The sequence below is a fragment of the Scyliorhinus torazame genome, chromosome 2 (genome assembly GCF_047496885.1).
Source record: "Scyliorhinus torazame isolate Kashiwa2021f chromosome 2, sScyTor2.1, whole genome shotgun sequence".
Lineage (NCBI taxonomy): Eukaryota > Metazoa > Chordata > Chondrichthyes > Carcharhiniformes > Scyliorhinidae > Scyliorhinus > Scyliorhinus torazame.
In genome coordinates, this window is record NC_092708.1 from 163,704,459 (window position 1) to 163,729,817 (window position 25,359).

The 25,359-nt window shown below is 44.6% G+C and overlaps 1 protein-coding gene across 4 annotated transcripts in view; it reads right to left on the reverse strand.

Annotated features, from left to right (window-relative positions):
• satb2 (SATB homeobox 2) overlaps window positions 1-25,359 on the reverse strand; it is a 282,285-nt gene that overhangs the window by 186,442 nt on the left and 70,484 nt on the right. For all 4 annotated transcript variants that reach the window (XM_072479035.1, XM_072479024.1, XM_072479014.1 and 1 more), the window contains exons 4-5: window positions 20,761-20,887; window positions 20,289-20,412 (exon numbers count right to left, since the gene is read on the reverse strand). In XM_072479035.1, the coding sequence (XP_072335136.1) occupies window positions 20,289-20,412; window positions 20,761-20,887 (251 nt within the window). The remainder of the gene's footprint in view (window positions 1-20,288; window positions 20,413-20,760; window positions 20,888-25,359) is intronic.

The following is a 25,359-nucleotide window of genomic DNA, read 5'->3' on the forward strand; positions in this document are numbered from 1 at the left end:
GCACCCATCCCTCAGCCAACTGTCAAGTACTCCTATGTGTCTCCAATGCCATTGTTTTAAAGTTGCCGTAGTCCCAAATGACCATAGGCTGCTTTTTCTTTTGAGGGGGAGAGCTGACTGAGGGTGGTTTAACCTGAGGATCACCACACCTCAGGCGAGTGGCGAGGTTGAGAAGTTAGGGCCTTCATGAATAACCTCAGCCAGTACAGGAATTGAACACCTGCTGTTGGCCTTGCCCTGCATCACAAACCTGGGTGGGATTCTCCGCCGGTGGGATGCTCCGTTTTGCCGGTGCCCGGGGGTTTCCCGACGGCGTGGGGCTGCCCCACAATGGGAAACCAAATTGACCGGCCGGCATAATGGAGTATCCGGCCGGCGTGGTGAGGCAGAAATGTGGCGGGTGGAGCTTACCCCTCCAGGCGCCCAGCCAACTGCGCTAAACCTCTTCTCTCAACCATGACTTAGAAACAGGCAGCTTTCAACCCCAGTCCCGATGAAATGTAGAAGGAAAGGAGACTTTGTATGTTACTAGTATAGAGACGGTTAGGCAGTTCATAGAATCATAGAATTCCTACAGTGCAGAAGGAAGCCATTCAGCCCACTGAGTCTACACCAACCCTCTGAAAGAGCACCCTACCTGAAGTCAATCCTATTACCGTAACCCCACCGAACCTTTTGGACACTAAGGGGCAATTTATCATGGCCAATCCACCTAACCTGGACTGTGGGAGAAACCGGAGCACTCGACGGAAACCCACACAGACACAAGGAGAATGTTCAAACACCACACCAAGTGACCCAAGGCTGGAATGGAACCCGGGTTCCTGTTGTGAGGCAGCAGTGCTAACCACTGTACCACCGTGCCGCAGTTGTCTGAACTGTGTCATTCATAGATTGATTCAGCGAAGAAGTGATATTTATCCTACAAAGTGTTTAGTTTGTGACGTCAGTCCTCTAATGGTCAGAGTGTCGTATTGAAGTCTCCTGAACTGGTTTTGTATCAGAGTTCATTCTCATTCTAAATCTTCCAACCCCAACTGCCAATAGCTTGATTCTACAGACAGATACTGTTGGAGAAGTGCAACAGGTTAGTTAGAATGAGCACAATTTGGCAATGTTCCAATTCAAAAAATCTTTTGTGTGTGATCACTTTGCAACATCAACAGAAAATAAGATAAAAATAACACCACTGCACATGAAATTATTTTGCTAAAATATCTGACACTGCAAATATGTATGCGTTTGTTTCATGCATTTCTGTCTTGCTGCTGTCGGTGTGCCATGTGTTTGTGTGTCTGCATGTTTATATTTGTGTGTCATACTTGTTAATGCCACACGTATCTCAGTGTGTGTTTTGTTTGTGTTCGTGCATAAATATCCTGGCCGCGAGGTTTACTAGTGTCACACGGGAGGGTTTAAACTAGTATGGCAGGGGGGGCGGGTACCGGAGCAATAGGTCAGAAGGTGAAAGCATTGAGGGAGAACTAGGGAATAGGGCCAGTATGGCTCTGAGGAAGAGCAGACAGGGAGATGTTGCTGAAAACAACGGGTCTGGTGGCCTGAAGTGCATATGTTTTAATGCAAGAAGTATTACGGGTCAGGCAGATGAACTTAGAGCTTGGATTAGTACTTGGAACTATGATGTTGTTGCCATTACAGAGACCTGGTTGAGGGAAGGACAGGATTGGCAGCTAAATGTTCCAGGATTTAGATGTTTCAGGCGGGATAGAGGGGGATGTAAAAGGGGAGGCGGAGTTGCGCTACTGGTTAGGGAGAATATCACAGCTGTACTACGGGAGGACACCTCAGAGGGCAGCGAGGCGAGATGGGTAGAGATCAGGAATAAGAAGGGTGCAGTCACAATGTTGGGGGTTTACGACAGGCCTCCCAACAGCCAGCGGGAAATAGAGGAGCAGATAGGTAGACAGATTTTGGAAACGAGTATAAATAACAGGGTCGTTGTGATGGGAGACTTCAACTTCCCCAATATTGACTGGGACTCACTTAGTGCTAGGGGGCTGACGAGACAGAGTTTGTAAGGAGCATCCAGGAGGGCTTCTTAAAACAATATGTAGACAGTCCAACTAGGGAAGGGGCTGTACTGGACCTGGTATTGGAGAATGAGCCCGGCCCAGTGGTAGAAGTTTCAGTAGGGGAGCATTTTGGGAACAGTGACCACAATTCAGTAAGTTTTAAAGTGCTGGTGGACAGGGATAAGAGTGGTCCTAGGGTGAATGTGCTAATTTGGGGGAAGGCTAATTATAACAATATTAGGCGGGAACTGAAGAACCTAGATTGGGGGAGGATATTTGAGGGTAAATCAACATCTGTCATGTGGGAGGCTTTCAAATGTCAGCTGAAAGGAATTCAGGACCGGCATGTTCCTGTGCAGAAGAAGGATAAATATGGCAAATTTTGGGAACCTTGGATAACGAGAGATATTGTAGCCTCGTCAAAAAGAAAAAGGAGGCATTTGTCAGGGCTTGAAGGCTGGGAACAGACAAAGTCTGTGTGGAATAACAGGAAAGTAGGAAGGAACTTTAGCAAGGAGTCAGGAGGGCTAGAAGGGGTCACGAAAAGTCATTGGCAAATAGGGTTAAGGAAAATCCCAAGGCTTTTTACACATACATAAAAAGCAAGAGGGTAGCCAGGGAAAGGGTTGGCCCACTGAAGGATAGGCAAGGGAACATAGAACATTACAGCACAGTACAGGCCCTTTGGCCCTCGATGTTGCGCCGACCTGTGAAACCACTCTAAAGCCCATCTACACTATTCCCTTATCGTCCATATGTCTATCCAATGGCCATTTGAATGCCCTTAGTGTTGGCGAGTCCACTACTGTTGCAGGCAGGGCATTCCACGCCCTTACTACTCTCTGAGTAAAGAACCTACCTCTGACATCTGTCTTATATCTATCTCCCCTCAATTTAAAGCTATGTCCCCTCGTGCTAGACATCACCATCCGAGGAAAAAGGCTCTCACTGTCCACCCTATCCAATCCTCTGATCATCTTGTATGCCTCAATTAAGTCACCTCTTAACCTTCTTCTCTCTAATGAAAACAGCCTCAAGTCCCTCAGCCTTTCCTCATAAGATCTTCCCTCCATACCAGACAACATTCTGGTAAATCTCCTCTGCACCCTTCCCAATGCTTCCACATCCTTCCTATAATGTGGTGACCAGAATTGCGCGCAATACCTCAAATGCGGCCGCACCAGAGTTTTGTACAGCTGCAACATGACCTCACGGCTCCGAAACTCAATCCCTCTACCAATAAAAGCTAACACACCGTACGCCTTCTGAACAACCCTCTCAACCTGGGTGGCAACTTTCAGGGATCTATGTACATGGACACCGAGATCTCACTGCTCATCCACACTGCCAAGAATCTTACCATTAGCCCAGTACTCTGTCTTCCTGTTATTCCTTCCAAAATGAATCACCTCACACTTTTCTGCATTAAACTCCATTTGCCACCTCTCAGCCCAGCGCTGCAGCTTATCTATGTCCCTCTGTAACTTATAACATTCTTCCGCACTGTCCACAACTCCACCGACTTTGTGTCATCTGCAAATTTACTTACCCATCCTTCTACGCCCTCCTCCAGGTCATTTATAAAAATGACAAACAGCAGTGGCCCCAAAACAGATCCTTGTGGTACACCACTAGTAACTGGACTCCAGTCTGAACATTTCCCATCAACCACCACCCTTTGTCTTCTTCCAGCTAGCCAATTTCTGATCCAAACTGCTAAATCACCCTGAATCCCATGCCTCCGTATTTTCTGCAGTAGCCTACCGTGGGGAACCTTATCAAACGCTTTACTGAAATCCATATACACCACATCAAATGCTTTACCCTCATCCTGTTTGGTCACCTTCGCAAATAACTCAATAGATTTGTGAGGCACGACCTACCCTTCACAAAACCGTGTTGACTATCTCTAATCAAATTATGTTTGGGAATCTATGTGTGGAGCCAGAGGAAATGGGTGAGGTACTAAATGAATACTTTGCATCAATATTCACCAAAGAGAAGGAATTGGTGGATGTTGAGCCTGGAGAAGGGTATGTAGGTAGCCTGGTTCACATTGAGATCCAAAAAGACGAGGTGTTGGGTGTCTTGAAAAATATTAAGGTAGATAAGTCCCCAGGGCCGGATGGGATCTACCCCAAAATACTGAAGGAGGCTAGAGAGAAAATTGCTGAGGCCTTGACAGAAATCTTTGGATCCTCACTGTCTTCAGGTGATGTCCCGGAGGACTGGAGAATAGCTAATATTGTTCCTTTGTTTAAGAAGGGTAGCAAGGATAATCCAGGGACCTACAGGCCGGTGAGCCTTATGTCAGTGGTAGGGAAATTACTGGAGAGAATTCTTCGAGACAGGATCTACTCCCATTTGGAAGCAAATGGACGTATTAGTGAGAGGCAGCATGGTTTTGTGAAGGGGAGGTCGTGTCTCACTAACTTGATAGAGTTTTTCAAAGAGGTCACAAAGATGATTGATGCAGGTAGGGCAGTGGATGTTGTCTATATGGACTTCAGTAAGGCCTTTGACAAGGTCCCTCATGGTAGACTGGTACAAAAGGTGAAGTCACACGGGATCAGGGGTGAGCTGGCAAGGTGGATACAGAACTGACTCAGTCATAGAAGGAAGAGAGTAACAATGGAAGGGTGCTTTTCTAATTGGAGGGCTGTGACTAGTGGTGTTCCACAGGGATCAGTGCTGGGACCTTTGCTGTTCGTAGTATATATAAATGATTTGGAGGAAAATGTAACTGGTCTGATTAGTAAGTTTGCAGACGACAAAAAGGTTGGTGGAATTGCGGATAGCAATGAGGACTGTCATTGGATACAGCAGGATTTACATCGTTTGGAGACTTGGGCGGAGAGATGTCAGATGGAGTTTAATCCGGACAAATGTGAGGTAATGCATTTTGGAAGGTCTAATGCAGGTAGGGAACATACAGTGAATGGTAGAACCCTCAAGAGTATTGAAAGTCAGAGAGATCTAGGTGTACAGGTCCACAGGTCACTGAAAGGGGCAACACAGGTGGAGAAGGTAGTCAAGAAGGCATACGGCATGCTTGCCTTCATTTGCCGGGGCATTGAGTATAAGAATTGGCAAGTCATGTTGCAGCTGTAGAAGAACTTTAGTTAGGCCACACTTGGAGTATAGTGTTCAATTCTGGTCGCCACACTACCAGAAGGATGTGGAGGCTTTAGCGAGGGTGCAGAAGAGATTTACCAGGATGTTGCCTGGTATGGAGGGCATTAGCTATGAGGAGCGATTGAATAAACTCGGTTTGTTCTCACTGGAACGATGGAGGTTGAGGGGCGACCTGATAGAGGTCTACAAAATTATGAGGGGCATAGACAGAATGGATAGTCAGAGGCTTTTCCCCAAGGTAGAGGGGTCAATTACTAGGGAGCATAGGTTTAAGGTGTGAGGGGCAAGGTTTAGAGGAGATGTACGAGGCAAGTTTCTTTACACAGAGGGTCGTGGGTGCCTGGAACTCGCTGCTGGAGGAGGTGGTGGAAGTAGGTACAATAGTGACATTTAAGGGCCATTTTGACAAATACATGAATAGGATGGGAATAGAGGGATATGGCCCCAGGAAGTGTAGAAGATTTTAGTTTAGACGGGCAGCATGGTCGGAACAGGCTTGGAGGGCCGAAGGGCCTGTTCCTGTGCTGTACTTTTCTTTGATCTTTGTTCTTCGTGTGTGTGTTTTGTCTGCATCTATCCACACGTATGACTGTGGTTCTGTGTCGATTTCTGTTTTGTAAGTGACCATGTATAGACAGTGTGTAGGGAAGCAGATCTACACTTTCACATTAAATGCTAACACCCTACTATTCAGCTAGTAGTTCGCTGGGTACAGGCTGCATTTGCTCCCAAAGCTGTATTTGGTTTGGGAGACAGTAGGGACATTACAGTCGGCTTATGCGAGCCTGGGTTAGAGAGAGGAAAACTTGGCAAGGGTTCTCCACACCTGACTGCAATAATAGCCAGGCATCAGGTGGTGAGGTCAAGATCAAGGTAGGCTCTGATATTCCCACTGACCAAGTCATCTGATCAAAATCACTGTCCGGGCTCAAGATTCACCACTGGCCACTTGGAATTTTCACCAAGTGACAGTTAGTTCCTCCAAGAGAAGAGAGATTCAGAGAACATTAGCGAGTGAAGAAGCAGACATAAATACATGAAAATGCATTCTTCCCTTTCTAACCACTACAAGCTTGGCGAAGCAGAGGTTCAAATCCTTTTAAATGGGTAAAAATAAAACACATTTCAGACCACCCATCTGATTTGCAGTCGTTGTCTGTAATTTCAGAGAGAAAGTTTTCTGTGTGATTAATTCCTCATATTTTTCATACATTATTGCATGTTCGGTTGTAAAATTGTAGACACACAAATTACAGTCATGGGTAATGCTATGCTTGAATTAGCAGAAGCTACACATAAAAGTAGAAGCTGAAATCTGGCCTAATTGCACCCTCCTTTCCTCCAAAAAGAGGTGGGGGAGAGGTTCGGGGGAAGGGGATGATCGGCTTTACCATCCTACCTCAAACTCAGCAAAGACTATTCTAGAAAGTATATAACAGAAGATTATCCAAAATACTTGTTCACAATAATGAGAGAAGGGAAGTGTAGACAGGCAGACAGTAACATAAACGATCTGGTATGCCTAGAATAAAAAACCCTGCACAAACTGCTGGGATTGAGATCCAAATGTGACTGCTATGCTGAAGCGGTAGCCTCTCTGTGACTAATTCCAGCCTCTCTTTCCCAGTCAAAAAATCTTTCCCCCCCTCTTCTCTTTGCTTTACTGACATTTCTATGGTCATTGATTCACTGACCTTTCCTCTCTTGTTCTTCTTAAGCTCCAAGTGCACAATCCTGCAAGTTCCACATTACCTCGTGTTATGTTCTGTGTTGTGGCCATAGTACAGATGCACACAGAACATCTAGTTCCTTGACTAGTAAGGTACTTTATTAACAGAATGAACACGTGGAAAAATAACTAACGAACTACGATACAAACAGGAACAAGTAAATGAATTCAGTGAATTCTCCTGGAGCTCCTTCTAGTGCGACCATCCTCCAGTACAACTTACTACCAACTACCGGATATCATGAGTCATATGGTAGATCTCTATCATCACCTGCTGGTTGGAGGTTGATTCAGTAACTATATACATTAATAGATAACTATATGCAAAACTATGCACAGGCATACCACCACATCCCCCTTCCTTTGGAAGTGTTAACATTTACAAATGTAACTGTGCTTTACAAAACATGATATGCATGATGATTTTAAACATGTCCCTTGTGCACAATGTATTACATGTTCAAAACAACATTGTCTTGTTGGTCTCCTGAACCTTGACCAGATGCTTGATTTCGCCTCGTCTTTTGGAAGATCGGTTTTCTGGCTGGTCTTTGGATCACCATCTCTTTCAGCCTTTTGAAGCAATACTTCTTGCTCCGTCTCGGTGTGTTTTCTTGTATATTGGCCTTCTTGCCGAAGCTTGTGTCTTCACTGTCACGGCTGCTACCCAGTCGACCAATTGTGTCCTGGCCTGTCTTACCCTTCCTTTTCTCTTTTATTATCAGCTCTTTCCTTCTCCTTTTCTTCTTAGCTTTAGTGGCATCCTTCTTGCTACTGGACTCGGCCAAGGGATTAGCTGTTTCGGAATCCCTTGCTGCAATAGCTGTCTCTGGATCTTCTGCTGTGAAAGCTGATTCCGGCTCTTCTGCCACAATGGCTGACTCTGGAGCCTTTGCTGGGTTGAGGAGTTTTGGTAGATCCATGGTGCTTGCACTCGAACGCTGTGCTGCATGCCCATCAACTGGTGAGGCATCCACTGTCGGCATACTTTTGGATGCTTTTGCAGTTGCAGGCAAGTCTGCTTCAGGAATCATCTGCAAACCCTCACATTCCGGTATCTTAGCTGGATCAATGTCCTCAAAATTAGGCGTTGTTTATTCACTTTGTGATTTAGCCTCAATTAGTGGCTCATCCTCATCTGATATGACGGTATATGCTTTGTCTTTCGTTGGAGAACTGATTGGTGGCTCATCCTCATCTGATATCATGACACATGCTTCATCTTTCATTACGGAACTGGACGAAAATGGACGCATCTGTTCTTCCTACAAGTCTTTTGGTGGACTGGCCTCGAGTATTGGGGAATCCACTATGGGAACAATTCCGTGGGCGTAGGATGATTCATCGTACCTCTATGGAGCCAATTTCTCCAAAATGGGAATTATGTCTTCAGTGATCAGTTGGCTGTTCACAGTTGATTTGCTCTCATCAGATTGATCTGCTGCTGCAACCTCATTTTCAGCCTGTGCACACGCCAGCTTAGAGCTTTCACACTTATCGTTGTCCTGCACAGATTGGGTGCTACTTGTGATCAACTCATCACTACCACCCAATAAACTGAATAGACTTTCATGGTCTTCCTCTTCTGGTTCATTGTCTGATTCTTCACTTTCATCATTGTGATCATGGTCATCATAATTATCATCATCGTAATCAGCATCATCTGCTATAGCTTCTCCTGCAAAGTATGACATTGCTCGTGGAATTATGTGTTCATGCAAGATGGCCAATTTCAAAGCCTGCAGTGAGACTTGCTGCAGAACCTTCATCCAACTCTCCATGCTCTGGAACTTCAGGAGGACTGAAGAAATTGAAGAATGAGTCATTTGGTACAGTTTTTGTAACTGTTCTACCAGTTACGACTCTTATGCTTTTGCATCGTTTTAATGGTTTTCAATGTGACATTTTTTCTTTCTTCCAGTCGATGTGGCACCCTGCGCATCCCATGATTTTTGGTTCATCAAAGAAGAAAAAATCTAACTTGTCAGGCTGCGACCCTACCTGGTATGTTTGTGTCACTACCTCATTTATGAAATACTCATTTGACTCAAACTCAAACTCCAGAGTATGCTCATTGGCTGTCCTGGATGTGAAAATTTTATGTTTACATCTTTAGTATAGGCTCATCGTGTTCCTATATCATGTCACTAAGCAAATCCACATTTTAGAAGACTGTTCACCAGAATTCTGGAATTCCCTTTGGCTCCTCCATCTCTTCATCTGGTTTACTTTCCTCGACTTTAACTTTTGCTTTTATCTCATCAGATAACTGCGCCATTCATTATATCTCGTTGCCAGTCGCAATGATCCTCTGTCGCAGCGCTGTCTGGAATGTACAGCTGCTCAACTAGGTTCAGGGCTTCACATGTGCCTGCTCCTATGATGGACTCGCGTTCCATGTCCACAATGGAAAATGATATGATGTGACTTCTGTTGTATACCCATGCTTCAAGCATACATGCTCCCAGTGTCGCAATCTCATTCCCATTGTAGTCTTTCAGTAGTCTCGCTTGATTGACGACTTCGGTTAAACCGCAGCTCGTGCAAATCGGACAAGCTGAGAAAGTCGGCCCTCGCTTCCGTGTCAAACTTGCATTTGATCAATGTGTCATTCAGCATCACTGGAATTGTCCATCTGTCTTCGGTGGTATCAGTATCACCATCAGTATTGCTGCAAATGGTCAGTAAGACTTCTTCATTCTGCATATTCGGACTCATCCTGTCCGTAGTCCAAGTCAGATCAACGCAAAACAGGTCTTCAATTAGCAAAATGAACACGCGGAAAGATAACTAACAAACTACGATACAAACGGTAATGAGTAAATGAATTCATTGAATTCTCCTGGAGCTACTTCTAGTGCAACTGTCCTCTAGTACGACTTACTACCAACTGTCGGATATCTCGAGTGACATGGTAGATCTCTATCACCACCTGCTGGTTAGAGGCCGAATCGTTAACTATATATATATTAATAGATAACTGTATACAAAATTGTGCAGCGGCATATCACCACACCTTGTTGTGTTGAAGTCAAGGCTGATTTCTCCAAAAGCCACTCCCCAACATATTCTTTTCTAGGACTGCAAAACGGCAGAACTCCGAGGGACAGATTCTCCTGTTGGAAGTGGGGATTGGGTGGCAGGTTCGATTCCGGGCCGCGAGCCCACCAACACGGCCTGCCTGCCTTAAATTTCTAGAATGCCGGTGTTGGACTGGGGTGAGTACAGTAAGAAGTCTTACAACACAAGGTTAAAGTCCAACAGGTTTGTTTTGAATCACTAGCTTTCGGAGAATTGTTCCTTCCTCAGGTGAATGAGGAATGAGCAGTGCTCTGAAAGCTAGTGATTCAAAACAAACCTGTTGGATTTTAATCTGGTGTCGTTAAATTTCAACGGGTTAAAGTCTTCAGGAACTTTGGAGGGGTCAGCCACCCAATCAATAGGAGCTGACAGTGAGAGGATGCGAATTGAGCCAGCAAACCAGGGAAGTAAGCCAAATCATGGCCCGAATTGGCAACCATTACCGTGGTTGCATCTATATGTGGTGTTAAAACAATTTAAGGATTCTCAATATCTCAGTAACCATGACAAATGGAGAGCTCGGACCTGGGATGGGATAGGAAAGGGTTGGTTACTAAAATTTCATGCTACTCAGTACATTTTTTCCAAACTTTCACTTTTTTTTCATCAAATAGAACTGTTTCAGCACTGCCACCTCAGTGCCCACCAGGCTACAACTTCAGAGAGCTCCTAACAGTAGCCCATGGCAATCTTAGGAAGTCAGAATGCAAGCTCTAAATGAGCTCCCATTATGATCTTGACACGCTTGTCCTCTACTCTCCTCAGAAAAGTCAACAGATCCAAATAGGGAAGCAACAGACTGGAACATAGACCACGGACACCAGTATTTTGGCTGTCTCACCTTCTTTCAGCCACTATTTAGGGTGGGAAAATCTGGGCCTTTATCTCTTTCAGGCCACTCCTTATCTCAAAACCTACAGGCTTGTAGCACCATTCATTCACTATATACAGAATCATGCTGTCTTCTCTAATATAATATTCAGAGTGTGTGTGTCTAAATTGAAGTGATAAACCTCAAATGCATTTTCAAGGGTACTTTTTCAGTCAGAAACTTATTGCTTTCTCTTCCCAATACATTCCAGTCAGCAAGGCACAGGGAGAATATATTAAAATCTTCTCTGAAGTCTCACGTTAACATTACTGAATGAAAATCACAGCTGAACAAATGGAATAGCTAACAAAACATATCGGAAGTACCCTTGTAGTTGTAGGTTCTTAGCTCACTCCAATGCGCGTAGTTTAAGTATGCTACTGTTGCTGTAAAAAAGACATGCTTTCGAAGCCTTTTGTTTTACACTCATCAGCACAGACACAAGGGGCGAAATTCTCCTACCCGCCCCGCCACATTTCTGCGCCGACCGGCCGGCGGGAGTCTCGGTAACACCGGCCGGTCGATGGGGTTTCCCATTGTGGGGCACCCCCACGCCGTCGGGAAACCCCCGAGCGCCGGCAGAACAGAGACTCCCGCCGGCGGAGAATGACGCCCAAGAATGCCAAATTTCAAAGGGAGCAACAATTTATATTGCATGAGAAAGGAGTACTGATTGGTTGGCAAGTTGACTCTGATTTGTCGAGATGTTGCCATGGCGAATGAGCCAAGGAACTGTTGTCCCCCATACTTTTGCATCTGTCCTGATGAATGTAAGATGAAAAGCATGTCCCTTTTTTCAGCAGCACCCAAGCTCTGTACTACCAAGTGATGCTATGTTCTGCGAGTTCACCCCAGTATGCTTCAATACATTGGGAGATATGTCCCACAGATAAATATCTCACCACCACTTATCCCAGGTCAGGTTTTCACAGACAAGCAACAGTCCGACATTGCCATACTTACAGAATCAGACCCTTCAGACAATGGTCATAGACTCCTCCATTCCATTCTTACAGAATCAGACCCTTCAGACAATGGTCATAGACCCCTCCATTACCATCGCCAAGGAGATCCTGTCTCACCAGTGGGACTGACCGATCTGTGGTCTACAGTCAGGAGGGAATAGTCCTGGAAGTCCTCAACATTTACTCCAGACCCCATGACATCTTATAGCATCAGGTAAACATGTGCAAGGAAATTTCCTGCTGATTACACCAAATGTCACTCCCCTCCACTCCCACCTCAACTCATGAATAAATGTTCCTCTATATTGAACACCACTTAGAAGTAACATTAAGGCCAGCAAGGGCACAGACTGTACTCTAGGTGAGGGACTTCAATGTCCATTGCTAAGAGTCACTCAAATGCACCACTACTTACTGATGTGTCCTGAAGTACAGCCCGCCAGACTAGGCCTCCATTGGTGGTGAAAAAACTACTGAACTCCTTTTCATCAATTTACCTGCAATAGTTTGTTCTGTTCATGACAGTATTGGTAGAAGTAACTACTGCACAATCCTTGTGGAGATGAAGTCCTGTCTTCCCACGGAGGATACCCTCCGTCATGTAGTTTGGCACAACCGCCGTGATAAATGGAATAGACCTGGAACAGATCTCGCAGCTCAAAATTGGGAATTATGGAGCAGCAGGATTGTACTCAACCTCATTCCGTAACCACATGGTTTGGCATATCCCTCACTCTAACATTACTATCAAGTCTGAGGACCAACCTTGGCTCAATGAAGGGTACCGAAAAACAGGCCAGGAGCAGCACCAGGTGTACTAAAATGAGATGTAAACCTGGTGAAGCAGCAACACAGGACCACAGGAATGTGAAACAGCAGAAACAGAATGCAAAGTGCAGGCTTAACGTGGTCGCAAGACGAACAAATCAAATAAAGGGCGGGATTCTCCGGTCCCCCAGCCAAGTCTTTCTCGGTGGCGCACTGTTAACTGGCGGAGGGATTCTTTACTCCCGCTCGTTGTCAATGGGATTTCCCATTGAAACCACCCATGCCACCAGGAAACCCTTGGCCAGGGATGTACTGCCGGTGAATTCCAGCGGCTGGAGAATTCCCGCCCAAAGCCATGTCCAGCTGTGAATGGCGTTGAACAATTTAAACAATTAATGGGATAAGGACCCAATGAACATCCCAGTTGGGCTGGTTTAGCACAGGGCTAAATCGCTGGCTTTTAAAGCAGATCAAGGCAGGCCAGCAGCACAGTTCAATTCCCGTACCAGCCTCCCCAAACAGGCGCTGGAATGTGGCGACTAGGGGCTTTTCACAGTAACTTAATTTGAAGCCTACTTGTGACAATAAGTGATTTTCATTTTTTCATTTTTCATTTCAGTTCTCAATGATGACAGAATTCAGCTTCTCAGTACAAAAGATAAGGCTGAAGCATTATAACCACCTTCAAGCAGAAGTGTCGAGTGGATGATCATCTCGGCCTTTTCCTGAGGGCTCCAGCATCCCAGACTTCAACCAATTTTATTCACTCTACATGATATCAAGAAATGGCTGAGCATACTGTACTCAGCAAATGCAATGGGTCCAACAACATCCTGGCTGCAGTACAAAAGACTTGTGTTCCAGAACAAACCATGCCTCTTTCCCAAACTGTTCTCGTACAGCTATAAGCACTGGCATCTTCCCAACAAAGTGGAAAATTGTCTGGTGTGCCCTGTACACTAAATGCCCTGTACACTCAATCCAATCCAGCCAATTACTGCCTCATCAATCTCCTCTCGATTATCAGCAAAGTAATGTGTCAATGACAGTGCTGTAAAGCGACACTTATTCAACAACTATATGCTCAACAATGCTCAGTTTGGATTCTGCCAGGTCCACATGGCTTCAGATCTAATTTTATCAGTAGATAGGTGAACCTGTACCTCCCCTATTATACTCCTAACTCTAACGTTCCAGATAGAGAAAATGGTCAAGGCTCACAGCTATTTTAACTAGCTTATTGTAACATTGATAAAATTACACACATCAGTACTCCCTTTGAAATCAAATCAATACCATACTCACAAACGTTGTTCCCATAGCTTCTGAGCCTCACTCAGGCTAGCCTTGAAGGAAATTGATGCTTCTGAAGAGTTCTGTTATCATTGTTCATTTAGCTTTGTTGTCCTGTTTTAGTTCATCCAATCTCCTTATTCAACTTATTTCCTGAGAAACTTTGCATCTACTGTCTGCTACTGCCTTTACTGCTGTCTGCTTCCCCCGTCTACTGTCTGCTACTGCCTTTGCTACTGTCTGCTTCCCCGCCTATTGTCTGCTACTGCCTTTACTGCTGTCTGCTTCCACCATCTACTGTCTGCTACTGCCTTTACTGCTGTCTGCTTCCCTCGTCTACTGTCTGCTACTGCCTTTACTGATGTCTGCTTCCCTCGTCTACTGTCTGCTACTGTCTTTACTGTTGTCTGCTTTCCCTGTCTACTGTCTGCTACTTACTGCCTTTACTGCTGCCTGCTACTCCCTCCTCCTTAGTGCTAAACATGCGTTTCTTAAAACTCCTAGAAACATCACATGGTGACAATGATTACCACAAGCCCCTCCCCAAATCTGTGCCTCCTCACATAGTGTAACAACCTCATATCCTGATTCATGAATAGTCCATTAACATACATAGGTGTTTCAATAGGGAAGATTCTGGTTATCATATAACTGATCAAATTGTCCTTTGGGAGTAACATTTCCAAAGAATGTGGCGGCATATTCAGATGCAGTTGCCGCAGTAAGCCCGGTAGCCTGTAGACATTATTTGCAGTTCTATGGTTTGGCCACAAGAGCTTAATTTTCAAGACAAGTCATTTATATGGATGGACACATACCCACTGATTCTTGACGAGCATCTTGAAAAATCACTCTTCAGTGTCTACGTCAGATTTTCAAAGTTTAATGAAATAGTGGGAGGCATAGTTCAGCCAATTTCTGAAAATTGTCCCTCACAAATGGCCTGTTTGCAGCACCTTCTTTATGGCTTTTAAATGTTGGCTTCTTTTAAGTTGAATGCTTTCTTACTGAATGGACAAAATATCTGAAATCCAGAGTTGATTTGAGAGTGACTGCCCTTGATCTCAAGGCAGCGTTTGGCCACATGAGACATCAGGCGATCTTAGTAAAACTGAAGTCAATGGGAATCAGGGGAAAATCCTCCACTGGTTGGAGTCACACCGAGCACAAAGGAAGATGGTGGTGATTGTTGGAGCCCAATCACCTGCAGGAGTTCCACAGGGTAGTGTCCTAGGCCTAACCATTGTCAGCTGCTTCAATGACCTTCCCTCCATCATAAGATCATTGATGATTGGAATGTGTAAATTTGCAATTATTCAGGTATTGAAACAGTCTGTTCAGCAAGACATAGGCAATGTTCAGGTTTGGCAAATAATTTGAGCCATACAAGTATCAGGTAATGACCATCTCCAACAATGGGGAATCTAACCATCTCTCCTTGACAATTAATCACATTACCATATTTGAAAGTCCCACTATCAACATATGAGGGAGCTGGGAGGCTCACCATTGAAAAAACAAATCTACTGAACCAGCCATGCTAATACTGTGGCTACAAGAGCAGGTAAGAGGCTCTGGTGAGTTCCGAACCTCCTGACTCCCATAGCCTTTCCACCAACTACAAATCACAAGTCGGAAGTGTGGTGGAATACATTCCACTTGCCTGGATATCATCCAGTACAAAGCAGTGTGCTCGTTTGGCACCCCATTCACCAATTTAAACGTTCACTCCCTCCAATGCAGAAGCACCATGACTGTGGCGTAAACCATCTACAAAATGCGTTGCAGCAACTTACCAAGGGTTAAGACATAGAACATAAAATCCTCACAGTACAGAATGAGGCCATTCAGCCATCGAGTCTGCATCAACCCGCTGAAAAAGCACCCTACCTAGGCTCACTCCCCTGCCTAACCTGCACATCTTTGGACACTAAGGGCAATTTGAGCAGTCATTCCATGTAACATTCACATCTTTGGACTGTGGGAGGAAACTTGGAGAAAACCCACAGGGACTCGGGGAAGATGTGCAAACTCCATACAGACAGTCACCCAAGGCTAGAATTCAACCCGAGTCCCTGCTGCTTGGGGGCAACACCTTCCAGATTGTAACCTTTACCACCTGAAGACAAGGATACGCGAACATTACCATCTGCAGTTCCTCAATGTCTCTTCCATCCTGGATTGAAAATACATTGTTGCTGGTTACAAATCCTGGAACTACCTACCTAACAGCATAGTGGGTGTGCCTACACCACAAGGACTACAGCAATCCTGGAGCTCAGCTCCCACCGCCTTGTCAATGGCAATCGGGAATGAGCAATAAATGCTGCCCTTGCAAGTGATATTCACGACCCTTGGATGGATGAAATAATCATAACGTATCCCTTCCATAATTGATACCCTCATTCCAGAATAGGTCTTGGGTCTTCAGAGGGTCTCAAATGAATTCACAGCAGGCCTCAATCAATGCGAGTCATAGTTCAGGGATGAAGGGAAGAATGCCCCAGTAAGATCTTGGAAGCTCCCGACACATGCCCTCTTGACTGAGGGAGGAATGCAGAAGATCGCAGAATTTAAAAGGGACAATCGAAACAGGCCAGAATCTCAGCTGACCCAGGTTATGGCCAGTATTCCAGACTCCCAACCCCCCAAAACAGAAATTGGATCAGTGTCATTTGCCCAACTCAGGAATTTCAGGGGCCTAAGAGCTTAAAAACTGATCTGAGTGGGCTTTATAAGTATATCTGATGTGTGGACTGGGGATGGGGAAGGACGAGGTGCATGAATATCCTGCCAAAATATGCACAGGATGTGAGCACAAGATTATTTTAGATCAGATGCCTTAACGATTGAATAATCTGGTGATATTCGGCCCATGTTGTTTCAATAATTTTGTTGGGTAGCTGCGGTTAAACCAAGTGAAATAAATCTGCCCATTTAAGGTGGGTCACAATCTCCCATACATCGTGTCTGGGTTTTGTCATGATATGCAAATATGCAACCAATGAACACTCAGAATAGGACACAACCAATGGGCAGTCAGGACACTCAGAGGTGGCATCACCACAAGGGGGCATGAGATAAACACTATAAAAGGGATGAGGCACTCACACGCTGCCTCTTTCCACAGACAGACATCTAGAGAGTTAGACAGGGTTGATCAGCAGCATCACACTCCAGCATGTGGCTTCGAGCAAGCTGGTACAGTTAGACTGAGTTACTACAGTTAGATTAGCAGAGAGTCGAACTGTGTTAATAGTTTGAGAATTGTGTTAATAGTTCAATAAACACGTTGAACTCGTTTCAGGGTCTGGAGCATCCTTTAGTTAAGACTGCATCAAGTAGCAGCCTGTGTTATCCGAAGCAGCATAACACAACAGGTTTCACCGCTTTGGCCACTCCCGAAGAATGAGTGATTTTGGTGAAGAATCAAAGGAAAACTCAGCATCTTCATAAGAGATGGAGGAAAAAAAATCAATATTGTAAATTCAGACCAAATGAGCGGAGGGAGGGGGGTGGGGGGGCAGGGGGGGATAGGGGGGAGCAGAAGTTTGTACAACAGGCCCATGTATTGGGATCAAACAACAGCATGAGACATCCCATATCCCAAATCCTGAGTTGAGCTCCCACTAAGTAATGCCCGGGATCTAATGATTACATTTTGCCCCCCGAAGGCACAGCAGTGATGCCTTTGCTGTCGATCTACAGTATAAACCTTTACAGAACCTGTCACACAGTAATTTTGCCATGGTGATGCTAGTTCTGTAGCTGGCCCACTCTCAGTTAGAAAGCCATCGGAGATGCATCAGGATCAAGTTAAATCGCTGCTCAGCTACAATGAGCTCCACTTGAAAGCCGAGAACCATCTTCGATGTTAAAGAGATTACGAAAATATTAAACAACAGTGGGAGATAATCATTGATTTCCTTATTAACAGGGTTTCAATGTTGCTGAATCACCAACTGATCAAACTAGCTTTCCTAACAGTAACACAGGAACAAGGGGAGGCCATTCAGCCCCTCGAACCTGCTCCACCATTCAATGAGATCATGGCTGATCTGTGGCCTAACTCCATATACCTGTCTTTGGCCCATATCTCGTAATACCTTTACTTAACAAAAATGGATCTATCTCAGATTTAAAATGAACAACAAAGCTAGCATCGATTGCTGTTTGTGGAAGAGAGTTCCAAACCTTTTTGTGTGTAAAAGTGCTTCCTAACATCTCTCCTGAATGGTCTGGCCCACTTTTTAGTCAATGCCCCCTGGTTCTAGAATCTTCAACCAGTGGAAACAGTTTATCTTTATCTACCCTGTATTTCCATGTTAATATCTTGAAGACTTTGATTGGAAATTACATGGGTGATTTACAAAAGGAATTACCTACTTATTTCTCCATTCAGAATCAATTCTTTTGGTGGAATTCAATGCCCTCCCTCGTGGCGGGTTTGGTGGTGGGGGGCATTTAATCAGGCAGTAGGGTGACTGGTGGGGACCCCTCCACTTTCCTGCCTCTGTCCCGATTAAGCCCACGATGGGATGTCTCATGGATGACCTTCCTGCCCTACCACCAATTAAGACCCATAAGTGGGCAATTAATGCCCTCTTCAGGCTTCAACCTGCCACCGCTGGTATTCACCCAGATGCAGGCAGGGGACTCGTCACTCAGGAAGCCTGAAAGGAAAACCCTGTCAGAGTTGCTTTTGAGATTCCAAGGTGGGTCGGGGAGGGTGTGTCCCCTCCTCAAAGGCACCTGATCAAGGGATCCAGCACCCACTGCCCTTGGTGCCAGCACCCTCCCCCTTTCCCTACAATTCCCACCCCAAAACTCCTCTCCCACTGTCACCTGTGCCTGGGTCACTCAACAATCCGAATTCTCAGGTGGATGCTGTACGGGCAGAAGCCGCTCTCGGCAGCATGACATGTGTCTTCGGGGTCCTTGATCCCAGGGGAAACCTGTTGATGCCCAGTTAAGGGCCTGATTGGCACTTAATGTGACAGGCTTTCCTGAAAAAAATGAAGCAAAATTCTCACCAGCACTCCAGCCTGCAAGCGAGATCTCCTTCATCTATAATACATTCTGCCCCTTCTGAGTGGATTTTTCATCCAATGATAAAATTCCAGCAGTGTCTTATACCTGGAATTTTCTGATTAAAACACTGCCACTGAAGCAGGCAGAGTGAAAAGCACATTCTAGATAAATAATGTTGCAAAAGCTGCTGTTACAAATATACCGCGTCTTCTAAACTTATCTTTTGTTTCTATACTCCCCAGATACTGAAGCAGTCCGTCTCCGTGCCCAAGACTTGGACACTATCCAGGCATGGGCTGACAAGTGGCAAGAAACATTTGCGCCACACAAGTGCCAGGCAATAACCATCTCCAACAAGAAAGAATGTAACCATTGTGGCTTGACATTCAATGGCATTACCATTGCTGAATCCCCCATTATCAACATCCTTGGGCCTACCATTGACCAGAAACCCAACTGAACTAGCCATATGAATGCTTTGGTTACAAGATCAGGCCAGAGACTAGGAATCCTGCAGCAAGTAACTCACCTCCTGACTCCCCAAAGCCCGTCCACCATCTATAAGACACAAGTCAGGAGCCTGACGAAATACTCTCCCCACACCAGGATGAGAGCAGCTCCAACAACGCTCAAGAAGCTTGACACTAACCAGGACAAAGCAGCCTGCTTGATTGGCACCCCATCCACAAACAGTTACTCCCTCCACCACTGACGCACAGTAAGAACATTTGCAAGATGCACTGCATGAACTCACTCACACACTTAGACAACATTTTCCAAAACCACGACCACTACCTTCTAGAAGAACAAGAGCAGCAGATACATGGGAACCCCACCACCTGGAAGTTCCCCTCCAAGCCACTCATCAGCCTGACTTGGAAATATATGACCGTTCCTTCGCAATCGCTGGGTCAAAGTCCTGGGACAAACTCCCTAAAGGCACTAGAGGTGAATCTACATCATATGGTCTGCAGGGTTCAAGGAGACAACTCACCACCATCTTCTCAAGGGCAATTAGGGATGGGCAATAAATGCTGGCCTCGCCAGTGATGCCCACATCCCATGAATGAATATTTTTTTTAATCACCCCATTCCTCCATTTAATCACTCCTGCCTTCTACCCATCGTGGACATATCCCTGTTGTTCTTTTTCTGCTGCTTTTCCCCAGACTGTATTCACTTATAAGCTGTTCATCTCGAACATCTTTCACTTCTGATGAATCAGTGAGTTGAAACGGTAGCTCTGTCTCTTTGACTTCACAGATGTTGCCTAACCTGCTGAGTGTTTCCAACGGTCACAGTCTTTTGTGTTTGGATGTGAATTATTAGCATTAATTAGTATGAATGAAAAATATATCCAAGGTAGGAAGGGGAATTTCAACCTGGGAGAGAGGGCATTCTTTGGCCAGCGTACTCTGGTTCATCTCTTTGAGCAGCTCCTTCAGTGCATTCCTGACGGTGGCGTGATTCCACTGCTCTGCCGGAAGGTCCTCAAACTTTGCGCAGCTGTGAAAAGCAAAACAGAAAGGATTTTTGAAAAGACAACAAGTCCGCAGCCACACCAAACTGTTGGCCCAGAGATGCAGAGCAAATATTTCTTCCACAGTCTGGTACAGCTTACAAAACCAGCCTGGGGCACTGTGGACAGGCACAAGCTGCCAAGTTGCAACACACTTTTGTCTTCTAAACCCTCTCATTTTATGTTGTTGAATTTAGCTCCACCCCGCTGTCTCTTTCCTTTTAGGGATGGGCCATAAAAAACAGGAAAATTAATTGAATCCTCAAATCTTTGTAAAATAATCTCACGTTGTGCCATTGACCATGGTAAATGACAGATGTTCACAAAGCACCCACCTTTGTAATTGGATTTTCAGTGTCACAACATGATGGACATCTTGTAACATGTCAGCTACTGTTGCATCTGGTTCTTCAGTGAGATAGTTCAGGGGCAGAGGACTCCACTTCCCAACCTTGATCATCCCTGCATTGATTCATAACAAACTTATTTAGAAGGTTAGCAAAGGGTGTGTAACAGCACAAAGGAATGATAACAGAGAAAACTTTAACCATCTTCCGTATCCGTTCCTGGTAGAAACACTTCACAGTTAATACACATTCTTATCATAGATATCCATTGAATCTCTACAGGGTATAAGGAGGCCACTCGTCCCATTGAGTCTCCACTGACCCTATCTAGGCTAACTTCCCCCTCCCTATCCCCACCTAACCTTCGGCACGAAGAGGCAATTTAGTGTGGCCAATCCACCTAACCTGCACATTTTTGGACTGCGGGAGGAAACCGGAGCACCCGGAGGAAACCCACACAGATACGGGGAGAAACTGCAAACTCCACACAGGCAGTGACCCGAGGCTGGAATCGAATCTGAGTCCCTGTCGCTAAGAGGCAGCAGTGTTAACCACTGTGCCACCGTGCCGCCCGACATGCCAGATAAAGAAATATTCTGACCAAGCAACTGAACAAAAACATTTTCAGTTCGCTACATTTGTTATATTCTTTTTAACTGAACACTTGGAACAGTAAAATTACTGAGAATACATCAGACACTTTTGTAAACTTAAGAGTCATGGATAAACAGGCATTAAATCCAAAAGGTCGTCAGTCCACATCCAACTTGGAAAGTGGGTACAAATGCAAGAAGTAACAACGGTTTCACTAGAGCATGGGTCTCCTGAAAACCTCGGTGCCAGAAGGGGGACCCAGGAATCCTTGCGTCATCATATTTCCATCCACCTAGCCATCTACCACAAGCACAGTATCTTGAGACTTCTCATTTCTACACTAACATTTTCAAGTGTCAAGTTTTTATATCTCTTGAATTATTAGCCGATTATTTGTTATTGCAAATCTGAACACATTTTGCTGCAATAGCACTTCTTTCTTTGGATAATTGGGGACTTTTTTTGTAGATTGGATCAAACAATCTTTGGAAATCTATCGATATTTGCAAGGACAGTGGATGTGTATCAAAATTTGTGAGGGTACGGATTGTATCAACATTTGTGGCGGTACGGACTGTGTCAATACTTGTAGACAGACGGACTCTGTCAATGAATGTAGGGGTATGGACTGTGTCAATACATGTAGGGGTACGGGCTGTGTCAATACTTGTGGTGGTACGGATGGTGTCAATATCTGTAGGGGTATGCACTGTGTCAATACATGTAGGGGTACAGACTGTGTCAATACTTGTGGGGGTACGGTTGAACATAGAACATATAGTGCAGCAGGAGGTCATTCGGCCCATTGAGTCTGCACCGACCCACTTAAGCCCTCACTTCCAGTCTATCCCTGTAACCCAATAGCCCCTCCTAACCTTTTTGGACACTAAGGGAAATTTAGCAGGGCCAATCCACCTAACCTGCACGCCTTTGGACAACGGGAGGAAACCGGAGGACCCGGAGGAAACCCACGCAGACACGGGAAGAAAATGCAGCCTCCGCACAGACAGTGTACTAGCGGGGAATCTACCTGGGACCCTGGCGCTGTGAGGCCACAGTGCTAGCCACTTGTGCTACCGTGCTGTCCATGGTGTCAATACTTGTGGGGGTACGGATGGTGTCAATGCATGTAGGGGTACAGACTGTGTCAATACTTGTGGGGGTACAGACTGTGTCAATATTTGTGGGGGTACAGACTGTGTCAATACATGTGGGGTACAGGCTGTGTCAATACATGTAGGGGTACGGACTGTGTCAATGCATGTGAGGGTACAGACTGTGTCAATGCATGTGGGGTACAGGCTGTGTCAATACATGTAAGGGTACAGACTGTGTCAATACATGTGGGGATACAGGCTGTGTCAATACATGTAGGAGTACGGACTGTGTTAATAAATGTAGGGGTATGGAGTGTGTTAATAAATATAGGGGTATGGAGTGTGTTAATAAATGTACGGGTACAGGCTGTGTCACTACTTGTAGAGGAAGGACTGTGTCAATGCATGTGAGGGTACAGACTGTGTCAATACATGTGGGGTACAGGCTGTGTCAATACATGTAAGGGTACAGACTGTGTCAATACATGTGGGGTACAGGCTGTGTCAATACATGTGGGGTACAGGCTGTGTCAATACATGTAAGGGTACAGACTGTGTCAATACATGTGGGGATACAGGCTGTGTCAATACATGTAGGAGTACGGACTGCGTCAATATTTGTGGGGGTAGAGGCTGTGTAAATACATGTAGGAGTATGGACTGTGTCAATATTTGTGGGGGTACAGCTGTGTCGATACATGTAGGGGTATGGACTGTGTCAATATTTGTGGGGATACAGACTGTGTCAATACTTGTGGGGGTATGGACTGTGAATGCATGTAGGGGTATAGACTGTGTTAATAAATGTAGGGGTATGGACTGTGTCAATACATGTCAGGGTACAGGGGCTAGTCAATCTTTAATGGTAAGAGATGAGGAATTATATAGTTTGGGAAGAATGTTGCCAGAAAAGGTGGTGATATGTGGCATTCAGGGTGAGAGGAGTAGCGTTCCATTACATAAGGTAAGGTTGGAAAGTCCAGTGAAGAGTGGTGAAGTGGCAGTAGGAGTAATAGATAAACTATCTTGTCCAGGAATACAGTTTATCTTGGGTAATGATATAGCTGGATCGTAGGTGGGAGTGATGCCTACTGTGGTTGATAAGCCAGTGGAAAATCAGACAACTGAAGTGTTGGAGGACGAATATCCTGTGATTTTTCCGGATTGTGTAGTAACAAAGTCGCAAAGTCACAGATTAAGACAAGAGGAGAAATCAAAGATTGAAGATGAAGTTGAAGTACAATTATCAGAAACAATTTTTGATCAGATGGTTGAAAAAGAACAAGAACAGATGGAGGATGAGGCGGATATTTTTAGTTCAGGAAAATTGGCTGAGTTACAACAGAAAGATGTAGAAATAAAACGGATATATCAGAAAGCATATACGGAAGAGGAATCTGAGAGTATACCAGAGTGTTATTACCGTAAAAATGATGTCTTGATTAGAAAATGGAGACCTGTACATATGCAGGCAGATGAAAAGTGGGCAGAAGTTCATCAAGTAGTATTGCCGGTAGGGTATAGAAAGGAGGTGTTTCGAGTTGCACCAGTGGGAGGTCATTTGGGAATAAGGAAAACTCAAGCTAAAATCCAGAAACATTTTTATTGGCCTGGACAACATAAAGATGCAGTAAAATTTTGTCAATCATGTCACACATGTCAAGTGATAGGGAAACCTCAAGCAGTGATAAAACCAGCGCCCTTAATACCCATTCCAGCATTTGAGGAACCTTTTACAAGGGTCCTAATCGATTGTGTAGGACCGCTTCCTGAAACAAAAAGTGGGAATCAATATCTTTTGACTGTAATGGATGTGTCTACTAGGTTTCCAGAGGCCATTCCAGCACGTAATATTACAGCTATAAGGATTGTGGAGGAGTTACTTAAATTCTTTACTAGATATGGACTACCCACAGAAATTCAATCGGATCAAGGATCAAATTTTACTTCAAAGTTATTCAAAGACGTTATGGATAGCTTAGGAATAAAACAATTTAAATCAACTGCGTTATACCCAGAATTGCAGGGAGCGTTAGAAAGGTGGCATCAGACATTAAAGACAATGTTGAGGGCGTATTTTCAAGATTATCCAGAGGATTGGGATAAAGGAATTCCATTCGTATTGTTTGCAATTAGGGATGCACCTAATGAGTCTACCAAATTTAGTCCTTTTGAACTAATGTTTGGTCATGAGGTAAGAGGACCACTTAACTTGATTAATGAAAAATTGGTGGGTGAGAAATCGGAAATTACACTATTGGATTACGTGTCAAAGTTTAGGGAACGATTAAATAGAATCAGGTGAATTGGCTAGACAACATTTGAAAGTTGCTCAAAATGTGATGAAACGGGTAGAGGACAAGAAATCCAAAGTTCGTAGTTTTGCCAGTGGGAATAAAGTTTTAGTATTGTTACCCGTGGTAGGTGAGCCTTTAAAAGCTAGGTTTTGTGGACCGTTTCAGTTTGAAAGGAAATTAAGTGAGATGAATTATGTGGTGAAAACACCAGATAGAAGAAAGACTCACCGAGTGTGTCATGTGAATATGCTTAAAAGGTACTTTGAAAGGGAAGGAGAGAAAAAGGAGGTTTTAATGATTCGAACTCAAAGTGACGAACCAAATCCAGATGACTGTGAATTTGACATACCTCAAATTAAATTGGAAAATGAGAATGTTCTTAAAATTTGGGATGAATTGTTAAGTTACCTTCCAGAGGAAAAACCTTAAACAGTTATTGATATCACATGGGCAAGTTTGTAGAGATAAATTGCGAAGTACTAAAATTTCTATACATGATGTAGAAGTGGGAAATGCTGTTCCTATCAAATATCATCCATACAGACTTAATCCTTTAAAATTGGCACAGGTTAACAGAGAGATTGAGAGTATGCTGAAGA